This window comes from Esox lucius, chromosome 13 (genome assembly GCF_011004845.1).
Source record: "Esox lucius isolate fEsoLuc1 chromosome 13, fEsoLuc1.pri, whole genome shotgun sequence".
Classification (NCBI taxonomy): domain Eukaryota; kingdom Metazoa; phylum Chordata; class Actinopteri; order Esociformes; family Esocidae; genus Esox; species Esox lucius.
Window position 1 is genome coordinate 5,990,288 of NC_047581.1, and position 27,728 is coordinate 6,018,015.

The 27,728-nt window shown below is 44.7% G+C and overlaps 1 protein-coding gene across 1 annotated transcript; it reads right to left on the reverse strand.

The window, feature by feature from the left end:
• On the reverse strand, positions 1 to 27,728 carry LOC105007983. Its single transcript, XM_034296491.1, has 12 exons — positions 27,587 to 27,728; positions 27,193 to 27,269; positions 26,613 to 26,747; positions 26,351 to 26,429; positions 10,243 to 11,388; positions 9,891 to 10,046; positions 9,484 to 9,626; positions 2,788 to 2,950; positions 1,953 to 2,215; positions 1,704 to 1,800; positions 1,304 to 1,400; positions 1 to 907 (listed from the first exon to the last, which is right to left on the reverse strand). The coding sequence occupies exons 1-12, from the start codon at positions 27,726 to 27,728 to the stop codon at positions 49 to 51; spliced, it is 3,357 nt and encodes a 1,118-aa protein (XP_034152382.1). The 3' UTR covers positions 1 to 48.

Genomic DNA, 27,728 nt, shown 5'->3' on the forward strand with positions numbered 1-27,728 from the left:
TTCACATCCCAAAATTGTAATGTCAATGATTTGACTTGGCATTGACCCCTAGGCTGGCCCCACCTTCCACATCAGCTGTAGAGGATCTTCTCCTGGTGTGATGATACCTCTCTGGATCAGGCTGATCAACTTCCTGTTCTCCTCTCCCTCAACAGCCATCCTCGTTTCTGTCATGCATAGTACAATATTAGATTTGTTCACTTGTGGTGGTAGATGGTTTCTCTTTTCTGAATGGGATGGAAAGATGACGAAACTCTCATTGTTATTATCACAGTGTTGTGTCGGAATGTCTGTTTTACTCATTGGAATGGCGGTGGGTGGATCTTGAGAACGGGCAGTCGGAGGAGCGTTAGGCATCGATACCAGGACATGTCCGGAGGCAGTCTGAAGGTTGGTTGTCACGGGAATGGACAGAGGGGGTACAATTTGAGGAGGAACCACATTAACCATTGTGGTCACCATTTCAGGGGTCAATATTGCCTTGGAGATGTTGGGCTTCTGTGTGGCGGTCCAAGGTAACATTACTGCAGTAGTGGGTCGTGTCGGTGGTTGTATCTGTGGTGGCGCTACCTGAGCTGTCTGGCCAATATCTTCCATGTTATTACGGTTTTCATGAATACCAATAAAACTGGATAGGTTGGAAGCAGGATTCCCTTCATTTCCTGCAAGACTCCTATCTGAGGGAGCAGGGCTGGTAGATTTGGTCAGGGAAGGGGAGTCCTGGTGTCCACGTGTCTGCGAGTGCTCTGTACTAGGTTGCTGAGGCTGAGCTTGGCCTCTCTTTGTGTGGAGATGAAGCTTAAAGTCGCTGTGCTTCTGGAGGATAGCCAGCAGTTTCTTCTGACGAGATGCCAATGAGGTCAGCTGACCACGCAGCACGCCTTGCCTGAACAAATCTGACGCTATCCTGGATGAAGGGCAAGAAGAAGGCCAATGAAGGAGCAGCCATACAGCAACATCTTTTAAGAATTTACAAGACACATCCTTGATACTTAAACAGTACAAGTGTTAACGGACATGTACTCCCTCTTCGGGCCAAACTAATGTCGACATAAAAAGTAGATTATTTCAGCACACATTGTTTACGAGTATCAAATGAAATCAACTGTCCAGTTCATAATTATGTTTTATAATGAGGTTTTTCACTTTCCATAATGTAAAGGATGCTCTTTCCATTTCTTTTATCTTTGAACTGTTTTCAGAGTTTGACAATCACCCCAAACAGGATTTGAAGAGGGTGTGTTTGAGTTGATAACCATCTCACAAAAAATAACAGAAAGCAGTAAAAGTTTCATTTCCTGACCTGTACTTCCTGGTGAGGTCATCTTTTTCTGCTTGCTGTTTGGCAAGTACATCATTTAGAACACTTTGAATCTCTGAGAGTGCCTCTCTTAATTTGACTGCAGATAAATATGAACAAATTATTAGCTGAGGTAATTCCTCTATTTAAGGCATGACTGCAAAAAACATAATACAGGCAAATTGCAGAAAGGTTTGTGTTAGAAAACCTTTCCAAAGACTAATCAACCCAATGGCATTGGTCAAAAACATTTGTTATTCATTTCATATTTTAATACTTGAAACGCATTTTAAAAGTATTTAGGATACATACATTTACTTGAAAAAATATTATATAGGAATCCTTATGGTAAGATCTGAAGTCAATATGTGGTGTGTTTCGGCATCAAACAGTATGTCTTCACCTGCATTCTCTGACTCATTCAAACTCCACTTGGACAATTCCTCTAGCTGTCTCTCTGCACCCTCCAGGGCTTTAGTGATGGCTTCAGCATTATTTTGCTGGAGAACACATTAGACATAAGATCTTATCATACAAATCAAAGATTTAACTGACCAAAAAAAAGTATCAGAATATTTTTTAAGAGCAACTCCAACAAATGTTAAACTACAGTGGTATTCTATCCCAAAGTGAGTGTGTTTTTTTCTCTTACTATCACAGAGGTGCAGTCTTTCTGACTGGACTGAAGGTCAACGGGCTCCCCGGCTTTGTCTCTGCGCCCTGACTCCTGGTCACCCATGTCTTTGTCTGGGACACCTGGGTGTCTGGCTGATTGTCTGTCTCTGCTCCTGGATGTGTGTCTGGCCCAGTCACTCAGTCCCAGATCATTGTGGCCAGCTGGCTTTTTCCTGTTGTGACCCTCAGAGCCCAACGCAGGCTCAGAGGCAACACAGAGCTCAGATGGCACGGCACATCCTGAAAAAATTTATACCATAGCCTCTCAGCTTATAGGAAACTTATTAGTGACTGAATGTCTCTTTACTGGGGTCTTAAAAACTGAACACTCACACAAAAGAAAATGTATGACTGAAAAACTATACCTTTGTTTTGTTCCTGTTCTGTGCAGTCTTATTTGTTTCTAATAACTGAATGGTCTGATCCTAAATGTAACTGACCACTCGGCTCTTGTGACGAAATGTATCGCAAAGCCCGGTGCGTGTTCATGTCTTACCTTCATCACAGTGATTAGATTTATGTTCAAATTCTGACAGCTGAAAACAGTGTTACACTTTGTAGTAACACTGAAATAATACTCAAAGTGCACTGCAGTCACATGAGTCTGAGGCCAAAACATTCCAAAGTAAATAATCATTACTACGTTGGGATTTCTCATCTGCAGAATACAAAACAATGTCTGCAATTGCAGTCCTGGAATGTGCCTCTCACAAACCTGGGTTAAAATATTTTGTATTGATTTACATGCAACAGGAAAGCTCAATGAAGCACAGCTACAATATTTCAAATATCATTATTGGAAATGGAAGTACCTTGTTTAGGTGCTTCACTAAGCTGCTCATGTAGGACAAACGGGCCCTGGAATGTAGAGAGGAGTTGTTTCATGTTGTCGCGGCTGGCAATGTCCACAGCGTTCTGGCCCACAGCATTCCTCTCTTGGGGGTTTGAACCATATTGGAGAAGAAGCTTCACTACCTGTGGGTGAAAATAAAGACAATAAAGACAATCTAAAAAGTGTCTTTGCATGATCATAGAATATTTTTAATCATATATTTTCAATGAACACACATCGAAAACATTAACTGGAAATGACGATATGAGGTTTGTGCTTCCTTTTTCAAGTGAAAACACAGGCAAGGAAAATAGAGGAACAAAACATCAATAATAAACAAAGGAAAAGGAAACAGCAAAGCATCACCCCTGTTCACGACAATAAAAGGCTGACTTCACGCTCCATTCTAAGCCCGCTGAATTAAGCATGGATATTAGGGCTGGGAATTCCAAGAGACCTCATGACGCGATATAATCACAATACTTAGGTGCCAATACTTAGGTGTATTGCGATTTTCAGGATTCTATGCATTGCGATTCAATATTGGGATCTTTTATAATGTTTTCATAGAACCATTTGCAAAAAGTTAAATCATACTTCTAAAGACCAAATTCTGCCCAAAAAGTATGAATAATACAACGAATAAATGCTGATAATTTTTTACTACGACACTGTATGGTCGCAGGTCTTTACATATGAAGTACGTCACAGATTGTGTTATTCTCTTTGCCAGTTAGAAATTGTGGGGCAGTCTGGTAAGAAGACAATCCAGGGGTCAGTGTTTAGTTTTTTCCACCATTGCAACGTTCAACTCTGAATGTTGTCAGACAAGACGAGCCCTCAAGTTGGTAGTATAACCGAAGTAGGCCTACTTGATTTTTGTGTGACACAATTTACAAGCCTGTGAGACATGTCTACTGTAGCTCTTGCTTCCCCGCAATGTCGTTGAATCCAAAGTGATCCCATAACTTTGACTGAAAAGTGCACAGCTCGAATGTCGTTGGTGCCGACAATGTTTTGTAACGGAGATCACTTTCTATAACTGATATAGCATTCTAGAATGCTGCGTTCACTCTGTCAAAAAAGGCCATTGTGCCATTTATAGGATTGGAGTAATTACAGCATTGTTATTTTACCTGAATACAAATAATAATATAGCCGCTTTTAAATACTTCAAAATCCAAACAAAAATATATTATTGGAGACAGAATCGATTACAAGATCGTCTAAAATAATGTGGTACTTGTATCAGTTTTTTCCCCCACCCCTAATGGATATAGGCTTATTCTAGTTATTAGCTACAGGTGCTGGTCATAAAATTAGAATATCATCAAAAAGTTGATTTATATCAGTAATTCCATTCAAAAAGTGAAACTTGTATAATGTATACATTCATTCCACACAGACTGATATATTTCAAGTGTTTAATTCTTTTAATGTTGATGATTATAACTGACAACTAATGAAAACCCCAAATTCAGAAAATTTTAATATTGTGAAAAAGTTCAATATTGAAGACACCTGGTACCACACTCTAATCAGCTAATTAACTCAAAACACCTGCAAAGGCCATTAAACGGTCTCTCAGTCTAGTTCTGTATGCTACACAATCATGGGGAAGACTGCTGACTTGACAGCTTTCCAAAAGACGACCATTGACACCTTGCACAAGGAGGGCAAGACACAAAAGGTAATTGCTAAAGAGGCTGGCTGTTCACAGAGCTCTGTGTCCAAGCACATTAATAGAGAACCGAAGGGAAGGAAAAGATGTGGTAGAAAAAAGTGTACAAGCAATAGGGATAACTGCACCCTGGAGAGGATTGTGAAACAAAACCCATTCAAAAATGTGGGGGAGATTCACAAAGAGTGGCCTGCAGCTGGAGTCAGTGCTTCAAGAACCAGCACGCACAGACGTTTGCAAGTCATGGGTTTCAGCTGTCGCATTCCTTGTGTCAAGCCACTCTTGAACAAGACACAGCGTCAGAAGCGTCTCGCCAGGACTAAAGACAAAAAGGACTGGACTGCTGCTGAGTTATGTTCTCTGATGAAAGTACATTTTGCATTTGCTTTGGAAATCAAGGTCCCAGAGTCTGGATGAAGAGAGGAGAGGCACAGAATCCATGTTGCTTGAAGTCCAGGGTAATGTTTCCACAGTCAGTGATGGTTTGGGATGCCATGTCATCTGCTGGTGTTGGTCCACTGTGTTTTCTGAGGTCAACACAGCCATCTACCAGGATGTTTTAGAGCACTTCATGCTTCCTGCTGCTGACCAACTTTATGGAGATGCAGATTTCATTTTCCAACAGGACTTGGCACCTGCACACAGTGCCAAAGCTACCAGTACTTGGTTTAAGGACAATGGTATCCCTGTTCTTAATTGGCCTGCAAACTTGCCTGACCTTAACCCTATAGAAAATCTATGGGATATTTTGAAGAGGAAGATGCGATACGCCAGACCCAACAATGCAGAAGAGCTGAAGGCCACTATCAGAGCAACCTGGGCTCTCATAACACTTGAGCAGTGCCACAGACTGATCGACTCCATGCCACGCTGCATTGCTGCAGTAATTCAGGCAAAAGGAGCCCCAACTAAGTATTGAGTGCTGTACACGCTCATACTTTTCATGTTCATACTTTTCAGTTGGCCAACATTTCAAAAAAAAATTTTTTTGTATTGTTCTTAAGTCATATTCTAATTCTGAGATACTGAATTTGGGGTTTTCATTAGTTCTCAGTTATAATCATCACAATTAAAATAAATAAACATTTGAAATACATCAGTCTGTGTGCAATGAATGAATATAATATACAAGTTTCACTTTTTGAATGGAATTACTGATAAAATCTACTTTTTGATGATATTCTAATTTTATGACCAGCACTTGTTTAAGCTCAGCTGAAATCCTGTTGCTCTTCTGATTATGTAAAATGTACATGCCTATCCCCTGTTCAGGGGAAAATGCAATATACAAATATACAGCCTAAAAATGCAAATATACAGCCTAAGTCGGCCAGAAGTCTGACCTGTTGCTTCCGGTGCACAATTACTGCTACAGCATGTGTTTGAATTACTGTCACTATCCTGAGTAGAGCATAAAGTGTAAGCTGAGTGAGGTGTATATTTTGCATCTAAATAAATTGAATGAATAAAGGCAAATCAGATCAAGTTACAGATCTGTTTAGTGTTGAGCAATAGACAAAGTTTACCAAGTTGAGCAATAGGATAGATGCCAGAGGGTTAGGGTTAGGTTTAGTGATGAAGGCTGGTGTTGCTGTAATGGAATGGGGGTGTGGCATATTTTATATAATGTGCCTAAACTCAGATGAACATGTCTGTTTCACAGTACAGCCCTCTGAGAGACAAAACAGAAAATAACTAATGGTGTTGTTATTTATACATGTTTTTACTTTAAATATTAATTTTGAAGAAACAGACAGGCATTACTGGAAATATAAAGAGAATTATACTGTGTTTTCACAGTAAAAATTAAAAAAGATGGGAAATTACATGCTTCTTTAATGTGCTTTATTCTTTCTAAGTTCCACATGATCAAAGTGAATAAATACATAACACTGAGTGGAAAAGCCAAAGTGCAGTTTAGTTGGAGAGACCACTGTCTGCATCATCAGACGTACAGAGACAGACCGATAGCAGATGTCTATGTATATGAACTGTTTCTATCATTATACACACATTCAATTCCTAATGGTAAGAGAGCCAGGTCATCACTGGTAATCCAGATACACATCAATACAGGACTGGGAACTGTTAACTGTTTGCATATCTTATTCTCCCAAATAAAAGTCCCCGTATCAATGAATAGCAACCACACACACTGTCAAACTTAAAACGTAATTATGAACTGGAAACCAATGACAAGTGTTAATTAGGAGTGTAAAGTTACACCCAACCAACGGTATGTATTGCAGTTAGAGGGTCACAGTTTGGTATGTTTTCAGTAGAGCGCAAAAATGTATGATCAACAGTCACTGAAAATCAGTTTTTGGTTAATTTGCAAAAGACACAATACCAATTCAGGAACATTATTGTTGGCAATATTGGTGAGGGATGGACTTAATGAACATAGAAAGCTCTATTCAGGCCTACTTTGCATGTTAAACAAATTCAGTAAGAAACATTTATGCAATTTTGCCCCACCAGGTATGCGCTATGCGCACACCCCAAATAAGCCGCTATTATAACCTGACCATTCCTTATCACTTCCCGAAAACCTTATCAAAACTGCTAGGTAGTCTTACCTTGTAGGAGTATATCATGAGTATTGTTATGGAAATTTTTAACTGATGTATTATTGGTCCTATACATGTATGAATGAGTTACTAGTTAAAGATACCGAGAGGGGTCTGGTGTTTGAATAGGAGACATCCTTGACCGGCACGGGTGGATTAGAGGGGTACTCGTAAATCTGTTTAATTAGTGTCTCTGTTGATTAACCAGACATTGTGTCTCCTCAGGAGTTGAGAAGGATAAGGTGGGGGGGCAGCCCGCCCTTTCGGTAAATGTTACCTCCCCCCGGGTAGGGCCACAGTGTGGCAGGACCCCCCGTCTCAGTTCCAAGGTCTTACGCTGCTATACTATTGTGCTGGGGGATTGGATCAGTTCTCCTTCCCCACTAAGTTCTCCTTCGCCACTATAAATCGTTATTGATAAGAGGAATGCATTTTCTGAATTTTCCCAGTCTCCTCCCGTTTTAAACTTTAGGAGGACATGAGGTCCTGGTCCACACCTGTGGAGTACCTGGTTTGGGGGGCCCGTTGCTGTCCCTGTCCTTGTCCATCTGGTCATACTTCTGGCCTGATCTAAATTTAAATAGACTCTGGATTTAGCCCACATGCATTTATTAATTATTCCAATTGGACTCTTAATATCTCACCCGGCACAGCCAGAAGAGGACTGGTCTCCCCTCTGAACCGGGGACATCTCTAGGTTTCTCCCTAAAATTCGGCCTTCTTAGGAAGTTTTTCCAAGCCACTGAAATTCAACACTACTGTAGTTTGCTCCTTGGGGTTTAAGGCTGGGTGTTTCTGTAAAAGCACTTTGTGACAACTGCTGTTGTAAAAAGGGCTTTATAAATACATTTTATTGATTGACCTTGCGTGTGCTGCAGGATTTTAATCCATGATGGCGTAGTGTGTTACTAATGGTTTTCTTTGAGACTGTGGTCCCAGCTCTCTTCAGGTCATTGACCAGGTCCTGCCGTGTAGTTCTGGGCTGATTCCTCACCTTCCTCATGATCATTGATGCCCCACAAGGTGAGATCTTGCATGGAGCCCCAGACCGAGGGAGATTGAACATCATCTTGAACTTCTTCCATTTTCTAATAATTACACCAACAGTTGTTGCCTTCTCACCAAGCTTATTGTCCTGTAGCCCATCCCAGCCTTGTGCAGGTCTACAATTTTATCCTTGATGTCCTTACACAGCTCTCTTGTCTTGGCCATTGTGGAGAGGTTGGAGTCTGTTTGATTGAGTGTGTGGACAGGTGTCTTTTATACAAGTAACCAGTTCAAACAGGTGCAGTAAATACACGTAATGAGTGGAGAACAGGAGGGCTTCTTAAAGAAAAACTAACAGGTCTGTGAGAGCCGGAATTCTTACTGGTTGGTAGGTGATCAAATACTTATGTCATGCAATAAAATGCAAATTAATTATAAAAAAATCATACAATGTGATTTTCTGGATTTTTGTTTTAGATTCCGTCTCCCACAGTTGAAGTGTTCCTATGATAAAAATGACAGACCTCTACATGCTTTGTAGGTAGGAAAACCTGCAAAATTTGCAGTGTATCAAATACTTGTTCTCCCCACTGTACATCTTATTTGTTTTGAGTAACACATTTTATGTGTTATTTATATAATGTCAGCAGCTTACTTGCCAACTGCTCAAGTCTAGCATACCGGTGTTGGTCAACTTTGTGATGTCTTACCCATTGTGCTCTGTGTTAGTCTCTGAGTTAACCAAGTTATAGTTGTAATTTTACTGTTGCATAGTCACCTTTCCTACCTCACCATGCAGCCAGTAGGCTAATGTAATGCATTCACATTTTTCTAGTATATAGCTAGGTAAAATTTGTAAATGAGGGTGATTTGCCATTCAGAGTTGAATTAGCGCTGTTAGTAAGCACAGCTAATGTCGTATATTTCCGCTACAGTACTGGTTCTCTTCCGAAATCAATGTCCAGGCAAACACGTTAACATTGATTTAGGAAGACCACCCCCCTCAGTAATGAGACAAATGATTTACTGCAGTGTAGTGCCCTAGTATAATTGTCTCTGCTCAAGTTCTTGTCAAAAGAGGTGTTGTTTGCAATTCTCGCTGGGATAGCCTATTGGACATGAGCGACATACATGTACCATATTTTTAAGGGGTAGTCTATCCTCTTTCTTAGGTAAGGCCATTATCTTCCTTGATCACATACAGAATGACATTTGCTAATTAAGTTGCTAGAAATTAGGGCAAAACATTTTCTCAGTCGTTTCTGGGAATGTTTTTGTGAGTACACACCACCAGTTCATGCCAGAGTCCTAAACTAAACCTTTGTAAGAACACACTTGGTAGCACACATTATGTGGGCATTTGGCCCACTAGGTTGTTCTGTGTATGTGTGTTGTGTATTATTTGCATGTTGTGTACTGTGTGCACTGTGAAGCCTACCTCATATTGTCCGGAAGCAACTGCATCATGAAGAGGTGTTATGCCCTCCAATCCCCTGCAGGTGACATCAGCCCCGGCCCGTAGTAACTCCAGAACCACAGCCTCAAAGCCTGCAGCACTGGCCTCGTGTAACGCGGTCCAGCCTGACACAAACAGACAGGATATGATACATTATATTGCATTCATATAGATGTTATTCACTTGTCTAATCATAGTTGATTTCTGCACATAGAAAGTGTGTGCAGCAAGTTATAAAACAAAGCTTTAACAATGGCTATAGGGGAAATATTTATGTGAAGAGAATGTTGGATGTGTCGGCACCAGCACTAGCCAAGCCTCCAGGAGAAACCATGGAACTGGCCAGAGATGTTAAGGAAATACTGGAATTCACCAAGGCTGTTACAAACCTGCATTATCTGTCTGGTTCACACTTAAACCTGCTTCAACAAGGCCTTTCACCAGAGACAGGTCTCCTTTCTTGCAGGCTAGGTGAAGGTGGGTCTCTCCCAGGCTGTTTCTCCTGTGGAGATTTCTCAAGGGAATCGCTGTGCCAGACATGAGACCTACTCATAAAATATGAATAAAGCATTGACAAAATCAATAGTAAAAGGTAGAAAACGTATAAAGTATGATTGAAAGCCAGGCTGAAAAACTAACACATATTTAATGCAGTTATATTTTCATTATATAATCAATCAATTAACAAGATAATTGTTATGTTGGACAAAGAAAAGTAAATCATAGACAACGATTAAATACCTGAACTAGACAAGGTATCAGTGCTGCCAGTTGTGAAACAGCTGTGGGTGTGTTTTCTTTGTGACGCCCAAGGGTTTGTTTTGAGGTTTGGTTTCAACAGCTTGGCCTTCCTCTTGCCAGGTTTGGGTTTACTACCCTTGGCTTTCAACCTGTGTTGGCTAGACCTGCTGGGGCAGGTATCTATGGTGATGTCCACACTGATTTGCATTGTGCTTATCTCTGGTTCATCTTCCTTCAGGCCCTTTACAGCTTTGCATTGCTCTATACCACCTAACAGGCTAGTGGAGTCATCAATTTTGGGAGTTGTAGATCCAACACTATTCTTCTCACAATCATCTGTGGTGCAGCTCTTTCCCACATCCTCGTGTTCAATCCCTGGGGTTTGGTTCTCTCTTCCTTTCATTTGAACTACAATAGAGCCAATTGACAGTTCTGAATCTGGAGAAGCTTGAGATTTCTCCACAACTTCTTTTCTCTTCTTAATATGTCCAAGATCGTTGGTCACTTCTGTGAGGTCCAGCTCTGAAACAGTGGTGCAGTCTGAATCAGGCAAGCTGTGAAAGTTGTCTTTCTCGCAGGAAAACCAAGTTGTGTCTGTGGTAGAAGTTTCTAGACCTCTCGTGTCGTTGTACGTGAATGAGTCTCGCTTACTTTGTCCGCCACCAATATCGCAACTTTCTTTGTCTCTACCAGCCATGGTCTCTTTGTCCAGACTGTCTCTAACCAGTGGGAGATGGAGACCAGTGTTTCTATGGAGGTTGGCTTTGAAAACCCCATCTAATACAACAGGAGAATCTTTGGTGACTTGACTTGAGGCCTGCATAAGTATTGAATCAAAATTGGTGTTTGTAAACTTGGACATCTCCATCGGGCAGTGAAGCTCCTCCACCGTTAGTAGGGATGGAGAGGAGGTGTTGGGAGAGGAAAGATCACACTCATCTATCGCTGATGGCGCCACAACTGCTTGCATCTGTTTCTCTCTTATGTCCACAACCGGTGCTCTTTCCTGGACATGCAAATGGCTAGCTGTTGTTGTGGAGGGACGAGGTGCAAGTAGAGACACGCTACCCAGGTCCTCCGAGTCTTTGGTGGACAAGAGAGCATTGTCTAGCTTACACTGAGTACCGCTACATGCAGAAAATGTCCCTGCCACACAGATATCTCCAGTGTTAACAGCTTGTAAAAGGACAACTGCTTTGGACTGGGACATGTGTTTATCAGGGAAAGAAACGTTTGTAAGGGTACAGCAAGTGTCACCCAGGTCCACAAGGTTCAGGTCCAATGCAGCCCTAGGTCTTGTACAGTCCATAGAATCTGTCCCTGGCCCAGCATCTTGATTGGAGTGAGTGCCCTTTAAATTATTCAGATTTTTTGTGACATCCTCACCAGCTATCGGCACTGCTGCTTCAGGACATGTATTCTCTTCAGTATTTGGGTAGGTTTCCTCTGCCCGCACTGTGCTATTGTGTTGTAGATCAGACTCTGCTGTGTCAGTGTAAAGACTGTATAAATCAACAGGTAAATTCTCTTTCTCTTTCTGGGCCTGGCAGGGATTCAGCAGTTTCCTCTTTCCTCTTTCAAAATGTGACGCCTTCAACAGGAAATCTGTGCTTTCACCTTTCAACCACAACTTAACAGAGTCATGAGAGTATCCTGTTGTCACTGTTTGAACATTTGCGGTCTGTGCCATCAGCAGAACACTGTCCAGGTCAAGTGGGTCACTCTGCATTAGCAATTCAAATATATTCTTTCTTTTTGTGGTGATGTTTTTGTTTATTTCACTGGGTGAGAAGGTTTCTGGTAAATGGCTGTGATAGGGGCTTTCTTCCCCTGGGTCCTCCCGGTTCCTCTTCATAAAGGTTGCTGTGGACTGCCCACTATCCTGGCCAAGAGGAAATGGTTGAGAAGGGCAGTTACAGTGTTGCGCATCATCATCTTTACCTCCCAAGACTACTGCAGCTGAGCAGAAAAAGCACAAAGAAAGGTCAAGATACAGTAAGTCAAGATTTGGTTTGTTAGAACCAAAAACCTCTAAAGGCTGGGTCCATAGTAGAAAAAAGACAAATGAAACAAGTCCATCAATAATTCCATCCATTGATTACTGACATTTTCGGTGAAAAAAGCTTAATTGTAGGTAGCAAGTGCAGTGCTTTGCTCAAATGCTGTAGTATTTCAATTCCAATTGCAAAGAAGCTGTATTTATATTAGGATTGTCTCTTTTTAGGTCACTAATAAAACTCAGTTTTAAAGTGGTAAATTGATTAATGGATAATAATAGTTTGTGCATTACAAACAGAGGAAAGTTAGTGAAATGCTTCCGGAACCAGTGACATGCACATTTCTTTAGTAGTTTTCTTTAGTATGTCTCCACTAAGAGGTTAGGCTACAAATGCAGCCAAAGATACACACACCACATATGTGCAGTAGAGAAAAAACTCACTTGTTGTACTGTCAGATAGAAATATAGTACTAGATAGGACATACAATACCTATCCTCTTAAAAGAGCAATACAGCCTAAGGGTGAAAAATCTAATATAAAAATAAATTTCAATGTTCTCCACAAGGTTGTTGTTGTAAATAAGAATGTGTTCTTTGCATAATTACCTGGTAAAATAACAGTACAAAATGCAACCGCACCTACACTAATGTATTAAGTGTAGCCATGACTGCAAATTAAGTGTAGCCATGACTGCATTCTTGGCAAAAACATAGCATCGAATGTCGCAATGCTATTAGCCTAATTATAGATTGTGCAATCTATTGAAATTACTGAATACATTTTTATGTAGAGCAAAACAAATATGCTCAAGATTTATAACAGATATTGTTTTGGGAGTGCAACCAAATCATGTGCAAGAGATCCTAGGTCTGGTTAGTCGAGTTCTATACATATACGTATATATTAGCAGTTGCACTTTTATTTTTCGTTTATGCATCAAAAAAATGAACTGTGACTAAAACTCATTGGCACATATTGGGGTGAAACCATACATGTATTCGTATTGAACCGTTTGGTACTGGTTCCATGGTGCACGGTTCGGTATGCACTACGAACCAAACAATACATTAACCATATATTATAGCTAGGAAAAAATATATATTTTAAAACCAGAAAAGGAAACAGGCAAGCCTAGTTTAGCCTGCCTGCAATAAAATGTAATAAACATTATTGCCCTCACTGAATTCGAACTCGGGTCTCCCACATGAAAGGCACTGCCTTTAACCACTATACCACGGCTCGGCTAGTTTGGTCAGTGGCTAGACACCATTAAGAATTGTGTTAAACTGACTAACATTTCTTATTATAAGTTCACCTCCATGGTCATGGTCATGAGCTTTGGGTCATGACCGAAAGGACAAGATCCCGGATACAGGCGGCCGAAATGAGCTTTCTCCGCAGGGTGGCTGGGCGATCCCTTAGAGATAGGGTGAGAAGCTCAGTCACCCGGGAGGAGCTCAGAGTAGAGCCGCTGCTCCTCCACATCGAGAGGGGTCAGCTGAGGTGGCTTGGGCATCTTTTTCGGATGCCTCCGGAACGCCTTCCTGGGAAGGTGTTCCAGTCCCGTCCCACCGGGAGGAGACCCCGGGGAAGACCTAGGACACGCTGGAGGGACTATGTCTCCCGGCTGGCCTGGGAACGCCTCGGTGTCCCCCCGGAAGAGCTGGAGGAAGTGTCTGGGGAGAGGGAAGTCTGGGCATCCCTGCTTAGACTGCTGCCCCCGCGACCCGGCCCCGGATAAGCGGAAGAAGATGGTATGGTATGGTAAGTTCACCTCCAATAAAAATTGCGTCTATGAACTGTATGGCTTTTGCCACGGGACGTTTTAACAGCATATTAGCCAGTAATAGGTGTAGATGTATTGATTGTATAAGTTAGTGAACTGTTGTGAACTGTTGTAAGCAATGAAGGAAAATATTAATTGTTTGTAATATGAGCTAAAAATGTCTGTCTTTTGAGAAACAGGACACAGGTTAGAGACACACACACATAGTCAGAGAGACAACACAGAAACCACAAGGGGGGCAAGGGGATACTTGCAGTTATCCTTATAAGGAATAGAACTGGACCAATAGCATACTTGCTTTGTGAATTTAACGACTCTATCTTTTGGGCGTAGCTGAAGTATAAAATGTTGAATGTTGATCCTGAGACATTGTGCGGCGTCAATTGTCTCCAAAAGCTTTTGTAATAAACGGAATATGCGGTATGATAATTGACCTGACTCCTGGTGTTTTATTCTCCTTTCCAACAAACCAACTCGGGGAAGTGTTAGACTTTAACAATTTTGGGGGCTCGGTCCGGGATTGGAAAAAGGAGAAGGAATTCGACTCGGTCCAGTTAACCTATACGGGACTCACAGGTTCCAGCACCGGTGCATCATAAAAAAGGTAAGCAGAGCCTGTTACATCTAAATCTGCATATTGGCTATGAACTAAATTGTGAACCTGTGGACAACGTAGTGGGGTACTGGTTTAAATTCAGGAGGGCGAGGCAATTGGTATTGGTTCTGGGGTTGACTACCCTAAACCCCTTCGCGACGGGGACGGTGGAGAGTTGTGAGTTAGAGTCTTGGCAACCAGTCGTGTTAGAGGCCCGAGGACTTAGGGGCACCTCGAAATATTTATTGTGTGTAAAGGTTCACGTTCAGCTGGGTTAGAGGCCCAGGGAGTTTGGAACTCCCCGAATTTTTTATAAGAGAACTAGGTTCAAGTCCCAAAAGTGTTGGGTCAGGGACCCGTTAATCATTTGTTAATCATTCTGAGTCTGGGACTCACAGTAACATAAGTCAGGGAGAAATGGACGGGGAGTTTGAGAGAGAAGTTGATGACGATGGGTGGGGTCCAGGTACGGGAAAGTGGAAACAATTGGGGATACAGGTGGCAAATGTAATGGCTGTTGTAGGCAGGATGGACCCAATTCAGAAAGAAAAAGAAGGGATAGAAGAGAAATTGCGACAAGTGGTGAGTGAGGCAGGATTAAGGATGGAGGAAAGGAGACCATTACATGTTATTTTGTGGAATAAGGAGAAGGATTGTGCCAAAAATTGAGATAGAGTTAGAGACAAGAAGGAAACAGCAAACGTGGTCAAGAGAGGGAGATATAGAGAACAGGAGAAGGAATGGGAAAAGCACAGAAAAGAATGGTGTAAATTAGCAGTGTGGTGTCAGGGCGTAGACCATTTGAACAAAGAGAAAAAGGAACAAAAAATTAAGGAGGAGAAAAAGGGAGGAGAGATAGAACCCCCAGCATATGAAGATGACCCGGTGGTGCTTGGTACACAGCGTGCACCATTATATCCAGTGTTTCGTTTAGAGAGTGGGATATTGTCTTTAGACACAGAACAGCAAGCCCATAACTCAATTCACAGGAAAGCAAGATAAGAGAAAGTTGAGTAGGAAGGCGGAGTCAGAGAGCGAGACAGACACTGAGGGGGAGGTGAAACTGTTCAAGGCAAGGGCAGAGAGAGAGTACGGGAGGTACGAGGAGAGGAGCGAGAAGGGGAGACAACTAGGAGAGAATAAACAGGATGAGATTACAGGGGCCATAAAGAAAAGGTCAGGCCGTACTAAAGGCAGGTTAGGTGAGGACTCAAAGTCGGGGTCGGACGATAGTGACACAGTGAGAAGGACAAAAACTAGGCAGAAAAAAGGAAATTCACACAGAGGACGGGTGGTACTCACAGGGCAATGCAGTAGGGAGATGGACTGACTCAGAAAAAGACCCCGACGCAGACAGTAGTGGAGACGGGAGTAAGGGAGACGTAGACGTATACCCTCTGCCGCGTTCGACCACACCAGAACAAAAACTACACCATGACGCAGTAGAATAAATTCAAAAGACTCAAAATAAAATGTATACGCGGTCACAAGCAGGGGAAGCTAGTTGTGCTGGGTTTCAACTGCCTCTCTTTAGAGTGGGAGGTGGTGAACCGCGATATAAACCATTGGGGCTGGGAGACGTACAGGCGCTGGTAGATAAATTACCCCCGATGGGAGAGGGAGTTGGACTATGGTTGTCACAATTTGATAAACTCACAGCCGTTTAAATGTTGGCACTGGGGGACTGGAGGGCAGTAGTCGCCCGAGCCGTGTCCGCCCAGGCTATGACTGAGATAGAAAAAGGGGCCGCCACTAGGCGGAGCCCTGACGACACTCCTTTCAGTCAGGTGGTCGGGCGCATAGCCACGGCCCTGAGGGAACGATTTCCCTTGCCCGCTGGGGCCCCGATGCCCAAGTTACCTTGGGAAAAAGAGCAACACTCTAGACAGTATCTAGAAGCATGTAAAGAAACATGGGCCAAACACACAGGGCACCACCCGGGGAAGGGGGGTCTGCAGCAGGAGTGGTTTAGAAGGGCGGTCTTAGAGGGACTTCCAGAGAAAATAAAAGAGGCAATGATGGCAAATCCTGACTTGCCGGGTAGTGAATCACACGTATGGGAAAGACACATATTGCATCATTTACAGAGGGCTAAAGATGAGGAGACAGAGAAAGAAACAGATACAGGAACTGAAAGAGAACCTGTTGCGCTTACAGCTGGGTGAAGCCAAAGTGAGATTCAATGAAGGGAAAAAGAAACACAGACAGATGGCAGCCCTAGGCTCGGGAGAACCTGACACACCCGATTTATACCCTGTTCCCACATGGGCACCCCAACCCCACAGTGGCCGGGGGGCATTCACCGCGCCCTATCGACCAGGGACTCCGAGGGGAGGTTATGGTAGGGGGAGGGGGCGGGGTAGAGGCAGAGGGGCTTCAGGAGCCCAAGTCCCATACGGAGCCTGCTTTACGTGTGGGGACCCGAACCACTGGTCCAGAGAGTGCCCACAGAACACTGCAAGGGGCAGAGGATACCCAAACCAAGGGGCAGCTCCAGTTCCCAACCCACACGCCGTCCCACCACCTAGTGCACCTGGACAATACCCACTCTCTTATGAGGGAGGGTGGGACCAGGAATGACGGTCTACAGGGGGGGGAGGGGACAGCGGGGGAAGGGCAGACCCTATGCTGTCCCTGAATGTCGACGGGAAGGACTTCTCCTTTCTGGTTGACACAGGTGCCACTTTGTCCACCATCACCGCCCCTCCCGTCACAGGACTACTATCCTCCAAGACAGTGGAAGTTGTGGGGTTTGAAGGAGTGGGACAGACTTTGCCAGTGACATTTCCTCTTAAAACGATACTGGGTAAACAGGCCCTCAGCCATCCTTATGTGGTGTCGGCAAACACACCAGTGAACTTATTGGGGAGAGACTTGTTGATAAAACTGGGGGCTAATATCTTATGCTCTCCAGATGGACTAACTGTCACGTTACCAGACGGGACATCGGCGGTGTGCGGACCTGAAACCACACGCAAAGGGCAGTACCTGGTACAACCGGTGAAGGGTGAAATAGCAGAGATATACTGGGGACTATTGATACCGGAAAAGCCGGACAAACAGGGTAGATCCTCCACCATCCTAAACCCACTACTGTTCAGGAAATGCTATCATTTCTGGGGCTCACGGGGTACAGCCGCAATTACATCCCAAACTATTCAGGGCTCACAGAGCCACTTAGAGGGCTAGTTAAAGAGCAGGGAATGCGTAAACTTAAAGCCACTCTCAATTGGACTTGCCCGGCCGACCAGGCCTTCATTTTGCTGAAACAACAACTAGCCACCGCAGCTGATCTGGCCATACCCGACTACACAAAACCCTTTTTTCTAGATGTTTCTGAAACAGGACCAGTCATGAACGGGGTCCTGTTTCAGGAAAAAGGGGGAGATAGGAACATCCTTATGTACATAAGCGTAGGATTTCACAAAACCGAAAAAAGGCACCCCACCTGCACACAGCATGCAGCGGGGGTAGCGAGACTCATTCAAAAATGCGCACACATAGTGATGGGGCATCAACTTCAGATACTCACAACACACAGTGTAGTGGCGTTGTGCCATTGGTGGCACCCGTTTATGGTAGACATGGTACGGAACTACACTAGGGCATGCACCATCTGCACTCACCACAATCCAAAACCGACGATCAAACCTGAGATGGGGGCGTTCCCCATGACGACGAGACCTGGACAAGAGATAGTGATAGACTACACGGACATGGGGGAAACTGTACGGGGGTGCCGCTACATGTTAGTGTGTGTGGACATGTTCACAGGGTGGCCAGAAGCCTGGCCGGCAAGAAGGGAGGACAGTCAGACAGTGATCAAGTGTTTAGTGAACCAGTACATTCCCAGACACGGCTTCCCAGAGAAAATTAGGTCAGACAATGGGACTCACTTTAAGAACAGTGATTTACAGAAGGTAGAGAGCTTATTGGGCCTAAAACATGCTTTTGGCACTGTGTACCATCCACAGTCCCAGGGAAAGGTAGAAAGGATGAACCAAAACTTAAAAAACAAGTTGGCTAAGATATGTGCACAGACTAAATTGAACTGGGTAGATGCACTGCCACTGGCACTCATGACGATTCGATGCTCGTTAAATCAGACCACTGGGTTCACCCCATACGAGCTGCTGACGGGGAGACAGTTTCCAGGACCAGCCGCGGGGCCTGCGGTCCCGAAAGGGGAAAAGTGGCCCAAAGATCACAGAGTGTATTTTGATGAATTGCGAGCTCTCATTTCAGAATTCTCCAATAGAGTCGGAGAACGGAGGGACCTGCACCCGCTGAACCAGAACCTGCCCCAGGCGGAGTGGGTGTTGCTGAAGGTCATCAAGCGAAAGTGGTCGGAGCCAAGGTGGACGGGTCCTCATCAGGTGGTGGAGAGAACGAGCCACGCGGTCCGCCTGAGGGACAAAGGAGAGACGTGGTACCATTGGAGCCAGTGTACACCAGCGCAGGAGCCAGGGAGGTCGCTGACGGACCACATCCAAACCGGGAAGGAGGAGCTTTCCCCAGTGTGGACGGAAGGAGGACCAGCACCAGCCGGACCGGTGCCAGGAGCGGACCCCAGGACACGGCGGGACTACGAGCGAGTGAAGGAGACAAAGGACGCGCCAGGGGAATAGACTCTTAGGGGAAGGAACTGAAGAATACTGTAACAAAAGGGGGTATAGGACACCGAGTGGCACCTAACACTCATACCAAGATGACAGGGTTACAGAGAAAGGTCTGGGGAGATGATAGTAGAATGAAATGGTATATGGGAATTGATGGAATAATGATGTGTGTTGTGTGTTGTTACAGGTTTCCCAGGTTGGCATCGGGTCTTCATTCCCCCAGCGAAGAGGTTCGCGACCCCACCTGAGGACACCTGTTTGAGGAAATTTGGGGGATTGAATTGGACTATGTCAAGGGGTCGCATACAAGCATTCTGGGATAGATAATCCGCTGGAGGAATGGCTGACCTCGATGTTCGGCCAGTGGAAAGGTTTGATAATGTCTGTTCTTTTATCGCTTTCTACATTTGGTGCTATAATGGTTACTTGTGGGTGTTGTTGTATCCCATGCATAAGAGGGCTTGCCATGAGAGTGATCTCTACAGCCATTGAGAAGGCTCCAGGACCGCCACCAGGGATGCTGATGCCTCTACTGGAGCAGCATGGCCTGGGAGAACTGGAGCTTGGCGAATAGGTGTGATCTCTCTGGGGAGAGATCAAAAGGGGGAATTGTAGATGTATTGATTGTATAAGTTAGTGAACTGTTGTGAACTGTTGTAAGCAATGAAGGAAAATATTAATTGTTTGTAATATGAGCTAAAACGGAAGGTGCAAGTAGGAGAATAGGAAACCCTGTTCAAGCGGTTGCCGGGGAGAGAAAGATTTAGTATGTCTGTCTTTTGAAAAACAGGACACAGGTTAGAGACACACACACATAGTCGGACAGACAACACAGAAACCACAAGGGGGGCAAGGGGATACTTGCAGTTATCCTTATAAGGAATAGAACTGGGATTGGGCCAATGGCATACTTGCTTTGTAACTTAACGACTCTATCTTTTGGGCGTAGCTGAAGTATAAAAATGATGTTTTGACTGTTGATCCTGAGACATTGTGCGGCGACACTTGTCTCCGGAAGCTTCTGTAATAAATGGATATACGATACGATAATTGACCTGACTCCTGGTGTTTTATTCTCCTTTCCAACAAACCAACTCGGGGAAGTGTTAGACTTCAACATAGGCTAACTAGTATCTACATCCTAGGAATAGTCATAAGAATTGAGCAATTGCTAGCGAGACTGAAGAAGAACTTTTCCCTGCCAAAGCTATTTCATTTCATGACACAAAAACATTTATTTTTCTTTCATTTGTGAATGAAATTGATACAATAACTATAGGTAACGATAACTGACTTTCTAGTCAAGTGAAAAGACGGCTTACTATAACGTAGCTATTGAATGTTGTAGCCAGCCAAGTTTTTGTCTATCCTGACCCAAAAAGCATGCACAGATGCGTAATCTACCAAAAACAGTTGCAATATAACCATAAACAGTTTTATTTTAGGCTTACTATAATGTAGATACTGAAGGTTCTAGCCACCAAGGTTTTCATCCATCCAAATGCATACTTTGTTTTGATTGTGGAGATTCAATCACGGGACCTATAGCTTGCAGGTCCACTTCTCTAACCACTACGCTATTTAACAAGGTAAGTCAGTCACACACTCATTCACTCTGTAAGAGACATTCGTTCTTCTTGGCCAGCTCCGCTTACGCAACATGGCAAGCATTGGCAAGCCAGAACTACAAGATGCCCCAGTATTATTTAGGTCTGCCGTCTAGGAACATTTTGGTTTACCTAAAGGCGATTGCCAACAAGTGGTGGATAAAACGACTACAATATTTAGTCTCTGTTCATTGATTATAGCCTATTTGAGTGGCAATACGAGTAACATGACTACTCATTTACCGTAATTCCTTGTTTATATTCCTGTGTGTATAAACCGCACCTCTAATTATATAGCTTTGTGTGTATACAAACCCAAGTATTAATCGCACCCATATATAAACCGCAGAGAATGCCCAGAGAATTATGACTCACATATGTTGTACATTAATATTAAACATCTGTCATAGGGCGTTACCAAAATGTATTTGAAGAATAAAATGTGTTTTTGAAAACATGTCACAGTTTCCACCAAGCTGGTTAACCCTATTGGCATGACGCAGAGGATGGTTGCCTTTCTCACCAGCAACACAATTTTGCTTGTTTTTAATAAATACAATATGTTTTATTATAATGACATACACATTAAATTAAATATGTCATTTTGATTGGATTATGTAGGGCTTGTCATTAAAAGAGACATTTGGTTGCAACATGATTAATATGCTAAAATAAAAGTTAAATTAACATAATATTTTTTTAGGTTTAAAGTGAGGCAATGTATGTTAAACATCTATGTTATAGGACCCAAGCTAATGGAATAGCTACTAAGAGTGCAGTCTGTGTTTAAGGGCAAGGTCTGCAAAAACCCATGTGGCTTTAAGATCCATCAAGCCAAGATGGGATGCTAAAGGGAGCAAGGTATTCCTGCGATGCCCCCCTTCTGCACTGAGGTGTCAATGAAGGAGTTCTTCAGAAGAAACTCTGTCAGACGTCTGGCAATAATGCTGAGGAATACCTTGCGGGTTGCCTTGAGCACACAGGAGTTGTCACCCAGTTCATCAGGGAGGCATGTGAAGGTGGAGGAGACATGGCTGACATTGCTTAAGGGTCAAACCCCACAGCCTAGTGGAAGCAGCGCTTGACCACCACCATGTCCCCGGAAAAATCAGGGAACTTATTCTGGATTACTACAACTGCTTCAGTCTGAGTGTCACCTCCGGAACCATAACATCAGCATGGGATTGGTTGGATAATTACAGGACGCACCATTTCAGTGATCCTGTTCGCCCTGGCTTAAGGCAGTAGAAGTTGAGTGCAGAAGCCCCCTAACCAAGTCTGGAGTCAGTCAGCCCCCATCAGAGCCTTCGTGGATGACCTGACTGTGACAACCTCAGTGCCTGGCTGCAGAAGGATCCCCAAAGGCTTGCGGGGTCGTAGGGGTGCCAGCAAAATCCAGGGCACTGGTGTTGGAGCAGGGGAAGGTAAGGTAAGTTCCGCTTCTCCCTTGGAGGCATCCAGATTCCACCTGTTACAGAGAAGCCAGTCAGGTGCCTAGGCAAGGTTTTGATAGCACCCTTAAAGACACTGCATCACTCCAATCAATCAGCAAGGAGTTGGAGTCATGACAGTAGATTACAGCAGACAAATCTGGGCTGCCACTGAAATTCAAGGCCCGGATCTACCAGCATGCCGTCCTTCCTCACCTCCTGTGGCCTCTTCTGGTGTACAAGGTCCCACAGACAACTGTCGAGGGCTTTGAAAGAAAGATTAGTAAGTTTCTCCACAAATGGCTGGGCCTGCCACGAAGTCTGAGCAGCATGGCCTTATATGGCCAAAAAAACTAACTACGACTCCCATTCAGCAGTCAAACTGAGGAGTTCAAGGTCACCTGTGCAAGAGCACACTTTTGGAAAGACAGATATCTTGGCCTGAGCTCTGGAAGGCAGAGCCCCTCAGGATCAAGACCAATCGGTGTACAATGTTCTTCCCAGCCCAGCCAACCTGTATTGCTGGGGGTTGGTGGAGACTCCAGCATGCCCACTGTGGCAGAGAAGAGGATCACTCTAACATTTCCTCAGCTGTTGCCCAAAGGCTCTATTAGAGGGATGCTATCGCTGGTGTCACGATCAGGTCCTGAAAGCCGTAGCCAATTCCATCTGAACAGGGATCAGCAAAGCTAAACACCAGCGCCCAGCAAGACAGGCCATTGCATTTATCAAGGCAAGGAAGAAACCACAATCTCAGGTAAGGTGGTTGGGCAGGCTCCTCGTCACTGCACAGGATTGGAAGATGAATGTCGACCTGGGGAAGCAGCACAAGTTCCCAGAAACCATTGCAGTGACCACACTAAGGCCAGACATGGTCTTGATGCCTGAAACATCAAGACAAATGGTCCAGTTGAAGCTGACTGTTCCCTGAGAAGACCAGATGGAGGAGACCTATGAGAGGAAGAGGGCCAAGTATGGGGACCTGGTTGACACGTGCCGGAAGCAGGGATGGCGGGCACAATGCGTCTCTGTTGAGGTGGGCTGAGGTGGGTTCTTCAGGCGTTCCGGAGGCATCCGAAACAGATGCCCAAGCCACCTCAGCTGACCCCTCTCGATGTGGAGGAGCAGCGGCTCTACTCTGAGCTCCTCCCAGGTGACCGAGCTTCTCACCCTATCTCTAAGGGATCGCCCAGCCACCCTGCGGAGAAAGCTCATTTTGGCCGCCTGTATCCGGGATCTTGTCCTTTCGGTCATGACCCAAAGCTCATGACCATAGGTGAGAGAAGCAATGTTGATTGACCAGTAAATCGAGAGCTTCGCCTTCCTGTCTTGAAGGAGCCAACACAACAACATCATCCGCAAAGAGCAGAGACGAAATCGTGTGGTCCCCAAACCTGACACCCTCCGGCCCCTGGCTGCGCCTAGAAATTCTGTCCATACAAATTATGAACAGAACCGGCGACAAAGGGTAGCCCTGCCGGAGTCCAACATGCACTGGGAACAAGTCTGACTTACTGCCGGCAATGCGGACCAAGTTACTGCTTCGGTCGTACAGGGACCTGACAGCCCTTTGCCGCGAGGGACACAGTCAAATGCCTTCTCCAAATCCACAAAACACATGTGGATTGGTTGGGCAAACTCCCATGAACCCTCCAACACCCCGTAGAGGGTATAGAGTTGGTCCAATGTTCCACGGCCCGGACGAAAACCACACTGTCCCTCCTGAATCCGAGGTTCTACTATCGGCCGTATTCTCCTCTCCAGAACCCTGGGATAGACTTTCCCGGGGAGGCTGAGAAGTGTGATCCCCCTATAGTTGGAACACACCCTCCAGGCCCCTTTCTTAAAAAGAGGGACCACCACCCCGGTCTGCCATCCCAGAGGCACTGTCCCCGACCGCCACGCAATGTTGCACAGGCGTGTCAACCAAGACAGCCCCACAACATCCAGAGACTTGAGGTACTCAGGGCGGATCTCATCCACCCCCGGTGGACCCCCACCCCAGGAGTTTCTTGACCACCTCTGTGACTTCAGCCCGGGTGATGGACGAGTCCACCTCTGAGCCCTCATCCTCTGCTTCCTCAATGGAAGACGTGACGGCGGGATTGAGGAGATCCTCGAAGTACTCCTTCCACCGCCTGACGACATCCCCAGTTGAGGTCAACAGCTGCCCACCTCTACTGTAAACAGCGTTGGTAGGGCACTGTTTCCCTCTCCTGAGGCGCCGGACGGTATGCCAGAATCTCTTTGAGGCCAGTCCTTCGCCATGGCCTCACCGAACTCCTCCCAGGCCCGAGTTTTTGCCTCCACAACCACCCGGGCTGCAGTCCGCTTGGCCTGCCTGTACCCGTCAGCTGCCTCAGGAGTCCCACAAGCCAAACAGGCCTGATAGGACTCCTTCTTCAGTATGACGGCATCCCTTACTTCCGGTGTCCACCACCGGGTTCCGGGATTGCCGCCTCGACAGGCACCGGAGACCTTACGGCCACAGCTCCGAGCGGCTGCTTCGACAATGGCGGTGGAGAACATGGTCCACTCTGACTCAATATCTCCAACCTTCCTCGGGATCCAGGCGAAGCTCTGCCGGAGGTGGGAGTTAAAGATCTCTCTGACAGGAGACTCGGCCAGAGTCTGTCCAGCTTCCTCCCCCGCCATCGGATCCAACTCACCACCAGGTGGTGATCAGTTGACAGCTCCGCCCCTCTCTTCACCCGAGTGGCCCCGGCTGCGCCATACCGGGCGACCTCACGGAACTCATTATTTTTTGCGTCATTAAGGGGGTTTTGAACCGCTCTTAGTCTGACCCGTCGCCTAAGACCTGTTTGCCTTGGGAGACCCTACCAGGGGCATATAGCCCCAGACAACATAGCTCCTAGGGTCACTCGGGTACTCAAACCCCTCCACCGCTTTGTATTATATTATTTCTTAAGATAATTAAAGTGTTAAAACATATTTTATTTATTTCTGTGTAGGCTAATAGTGTTTCTTTATAAAAACACATCGTAATTACAGCAGTGATGAAGACGCAACTGGAAACATTTCGCTTTGAAATTAAACCTGTTATGTTAGGAGCTGTACCTTTAGGAACATTGTGTGCAACTATCATTCAGAAAAGATTTTTGAGAAATAATCGCATTTTCAGCGCCATGCTATGGAATAGTGCAAACATAGCTTGACACAATCTACCGCATGTCGACGCAGTCTACTTGATCTTACCGCGGTAAGAAAAACCTGTAATTAGATGACATCTGTATTTTGAGAATATTGGTATTTCTATAGGGCAAATAGTAATTACATAGTGTAAATGTTGGTTCTGTCCATGTATCATGTATTTAACTGATATACTTTCAAACCAATTATAATATTTAGATTTAGCTCTTTCGGGGGTGCGACTCATGACCTCAGTAATTCTGGAGTGCTAGATAGGGCCTTGTGAAGGGAAAAAAAAATCATAATATCACTACACAGACAGAGTGATCAAATGCACCTTTAGAATAAGGTAACTGCCATCCTGGAACACATAGACACACATTAAGAGTCCCACACACCTGGTTTACCTGGTTTAATTTACCTTTGGGAGAAGCCTCTGGTCCTTTGTGAGTCTCACTAAATGTGAATCTTGTGGGGGAGGCAATTGGTGTTGTTTGGCCAGACCTGGTTCTTATGCGTCTCTGCTGCTGGTCAGTGCAGGTTGTTGAAGGTCTCTGATGGTCTTTGCTGGTTGTTCGTTGTTGGTCAGTGTTGCATGTCTCAGCCCTAGAAGTGTTTCTTGGCTGGTCAGCGCTGACGGACTCAGGACAATTTTTTCTTCCCTGATGGTCAGTGGTGCTGGTTGTCGCCCTGGTTGTCGTGCGTCTCAGATGTCTACTTGTCTGGTCAGTGCTGGTGGTTTTAGCTCTAACTGTTGTGTGTCTCTGTGGGTTTCTCTGCAGGACAGTGTTGCTGGTATCATTAAGTGTCTGTGGGTTTCTCTGCTGCTGGGTGTTGCTGGTTTCAGGGCTAGTTGTTGTGTGTTTCTGTGGGTTTCTCCGCTGGTCGGAGCTTGTCTGATCTGCCTGCGCTGCTGCTGACCTTCTGAGTTTCCTCCCTGGTCCTCCTGTGCTTTGGGACTGGCTGACTTGGAGCAAGTCTTCATGTCCTCTGGTTGAAGCTATGACACAGAGGACAGGACAGGAGCTTGCCTTGATTGGAGCAAATATAACAGAAAATCTTGCAGGAAACCCAAGTCCAGAACAATAGAAATATATAATACATGAAATAAAAAATATAGAGCAACACAACTGAAATAAAACAGAAAAATGGTCTTATGTTGAAGGTCCAGACCTGAGGGTGCCTTTCTCTTGTTCTTTGGGATGTTCCTCTCCATGAGTTTGATCAGGGAGGCGTCTGAAGTGTTGCTATAGGATGTCTGTCCGTTTTTGTTTGGAAGCAGAGGGTTGGCACCGTGCTTCAGCAGTAGCTCTGCTATCTGGGAGACAGACATCAAACCAACTGACCTATGTATTAAGCAGATATGCTCACAGACAAAGTCTCAAACAAGCACGTCTCTCTCTCTCTCTCTCTCTCTCTCTCTCAATCTCACAAACATACACACGCACGCTGAAATTCAGTCATCATGATGCCAAAAGGCATTTCTGGTACTGTACTATGGATAAGGCTGTGGACAGTAAATCGTTGCCATCTGTAAACCCAAACTATACAAATAGCAATAACTCCCTTCCTTCTAGTCTGTACATGTAATGAGTCCAAAATCAAGACTTATTTTTCATATCTGCTTATGGATTTATCTTCTGGAGAAACCTGTCCACACTGGACAAACGAGGTTACCGGACAGTAACAGTATGTACCTGTAAATGTCCTAGCACTGCAGCGTCATGAAGAGGTGTGGTTCCACTGTCCCCAGTACAGTTTACCAGAGCTCCTGCCTTGATCAGGTCCTTAGTAATCTCATAGTGACCGTTGGACACAGCCTCGTGAAGAGCAGTCCAACCTGTGAGGGACAAGAGACAAACAATGCACACACAAAAGACTCCCTTCTTGATTGTGATGTCCTGAGTAAATCTGTAGCAGTGTATTACCATTAATATTTTTTTTAATTAATGGTAAAACAAAATCTGTCAAACAAAAGAATTTGAAACAGGTACTTTCATCGAAAATGGTAAACAAACAACATTTGTGTAATTGTTCATATGCCACAAACATTTTAGTCTTTGTGGTGTACAACCACCACACCATAGGTGGACCAATGTTTATGTGTGAGTTTCTATGAAGCCAATAAAAAAAACAGGTAAAAGGCCTACTATTTACCTGCATTGTCAGCAATGTTAACATTTGGGCCCTTTGACAACATGTCTCTGACTCCCTGGGTGTCTCCTTTCATGGCTGCAACGTGAAGGAGCGTCTCCCCGTATTTGTTTCTGCGGTGGAGACTGCTCAGCGGGTTGACCAT

Bases quoted from the DNA above. Each gene is read 5' to 3' on its own strand.
- LOC105007983 (XM_034296491.1), bottom strand. From the start codon at position 27,728: ATGGTCAACCCGCTGAGCAGTCTCCACCGCAGAAACAAATACGGGGAG. The intron at 26,430-26,612 runs GCACCCTCAGGT...TCTGTGTCATAG, and splicing joins TCCCAAAGAACAAGAGAAAG to CTTCAACCAGAGGACATGAA. The intron at 908-1,303 runs GTCAGGAAATGA...CCCTTCATCCAG, and splicing joins GACCTCACCAGGAAGTACAG to GATAGCGTCAGATTTGTTCA.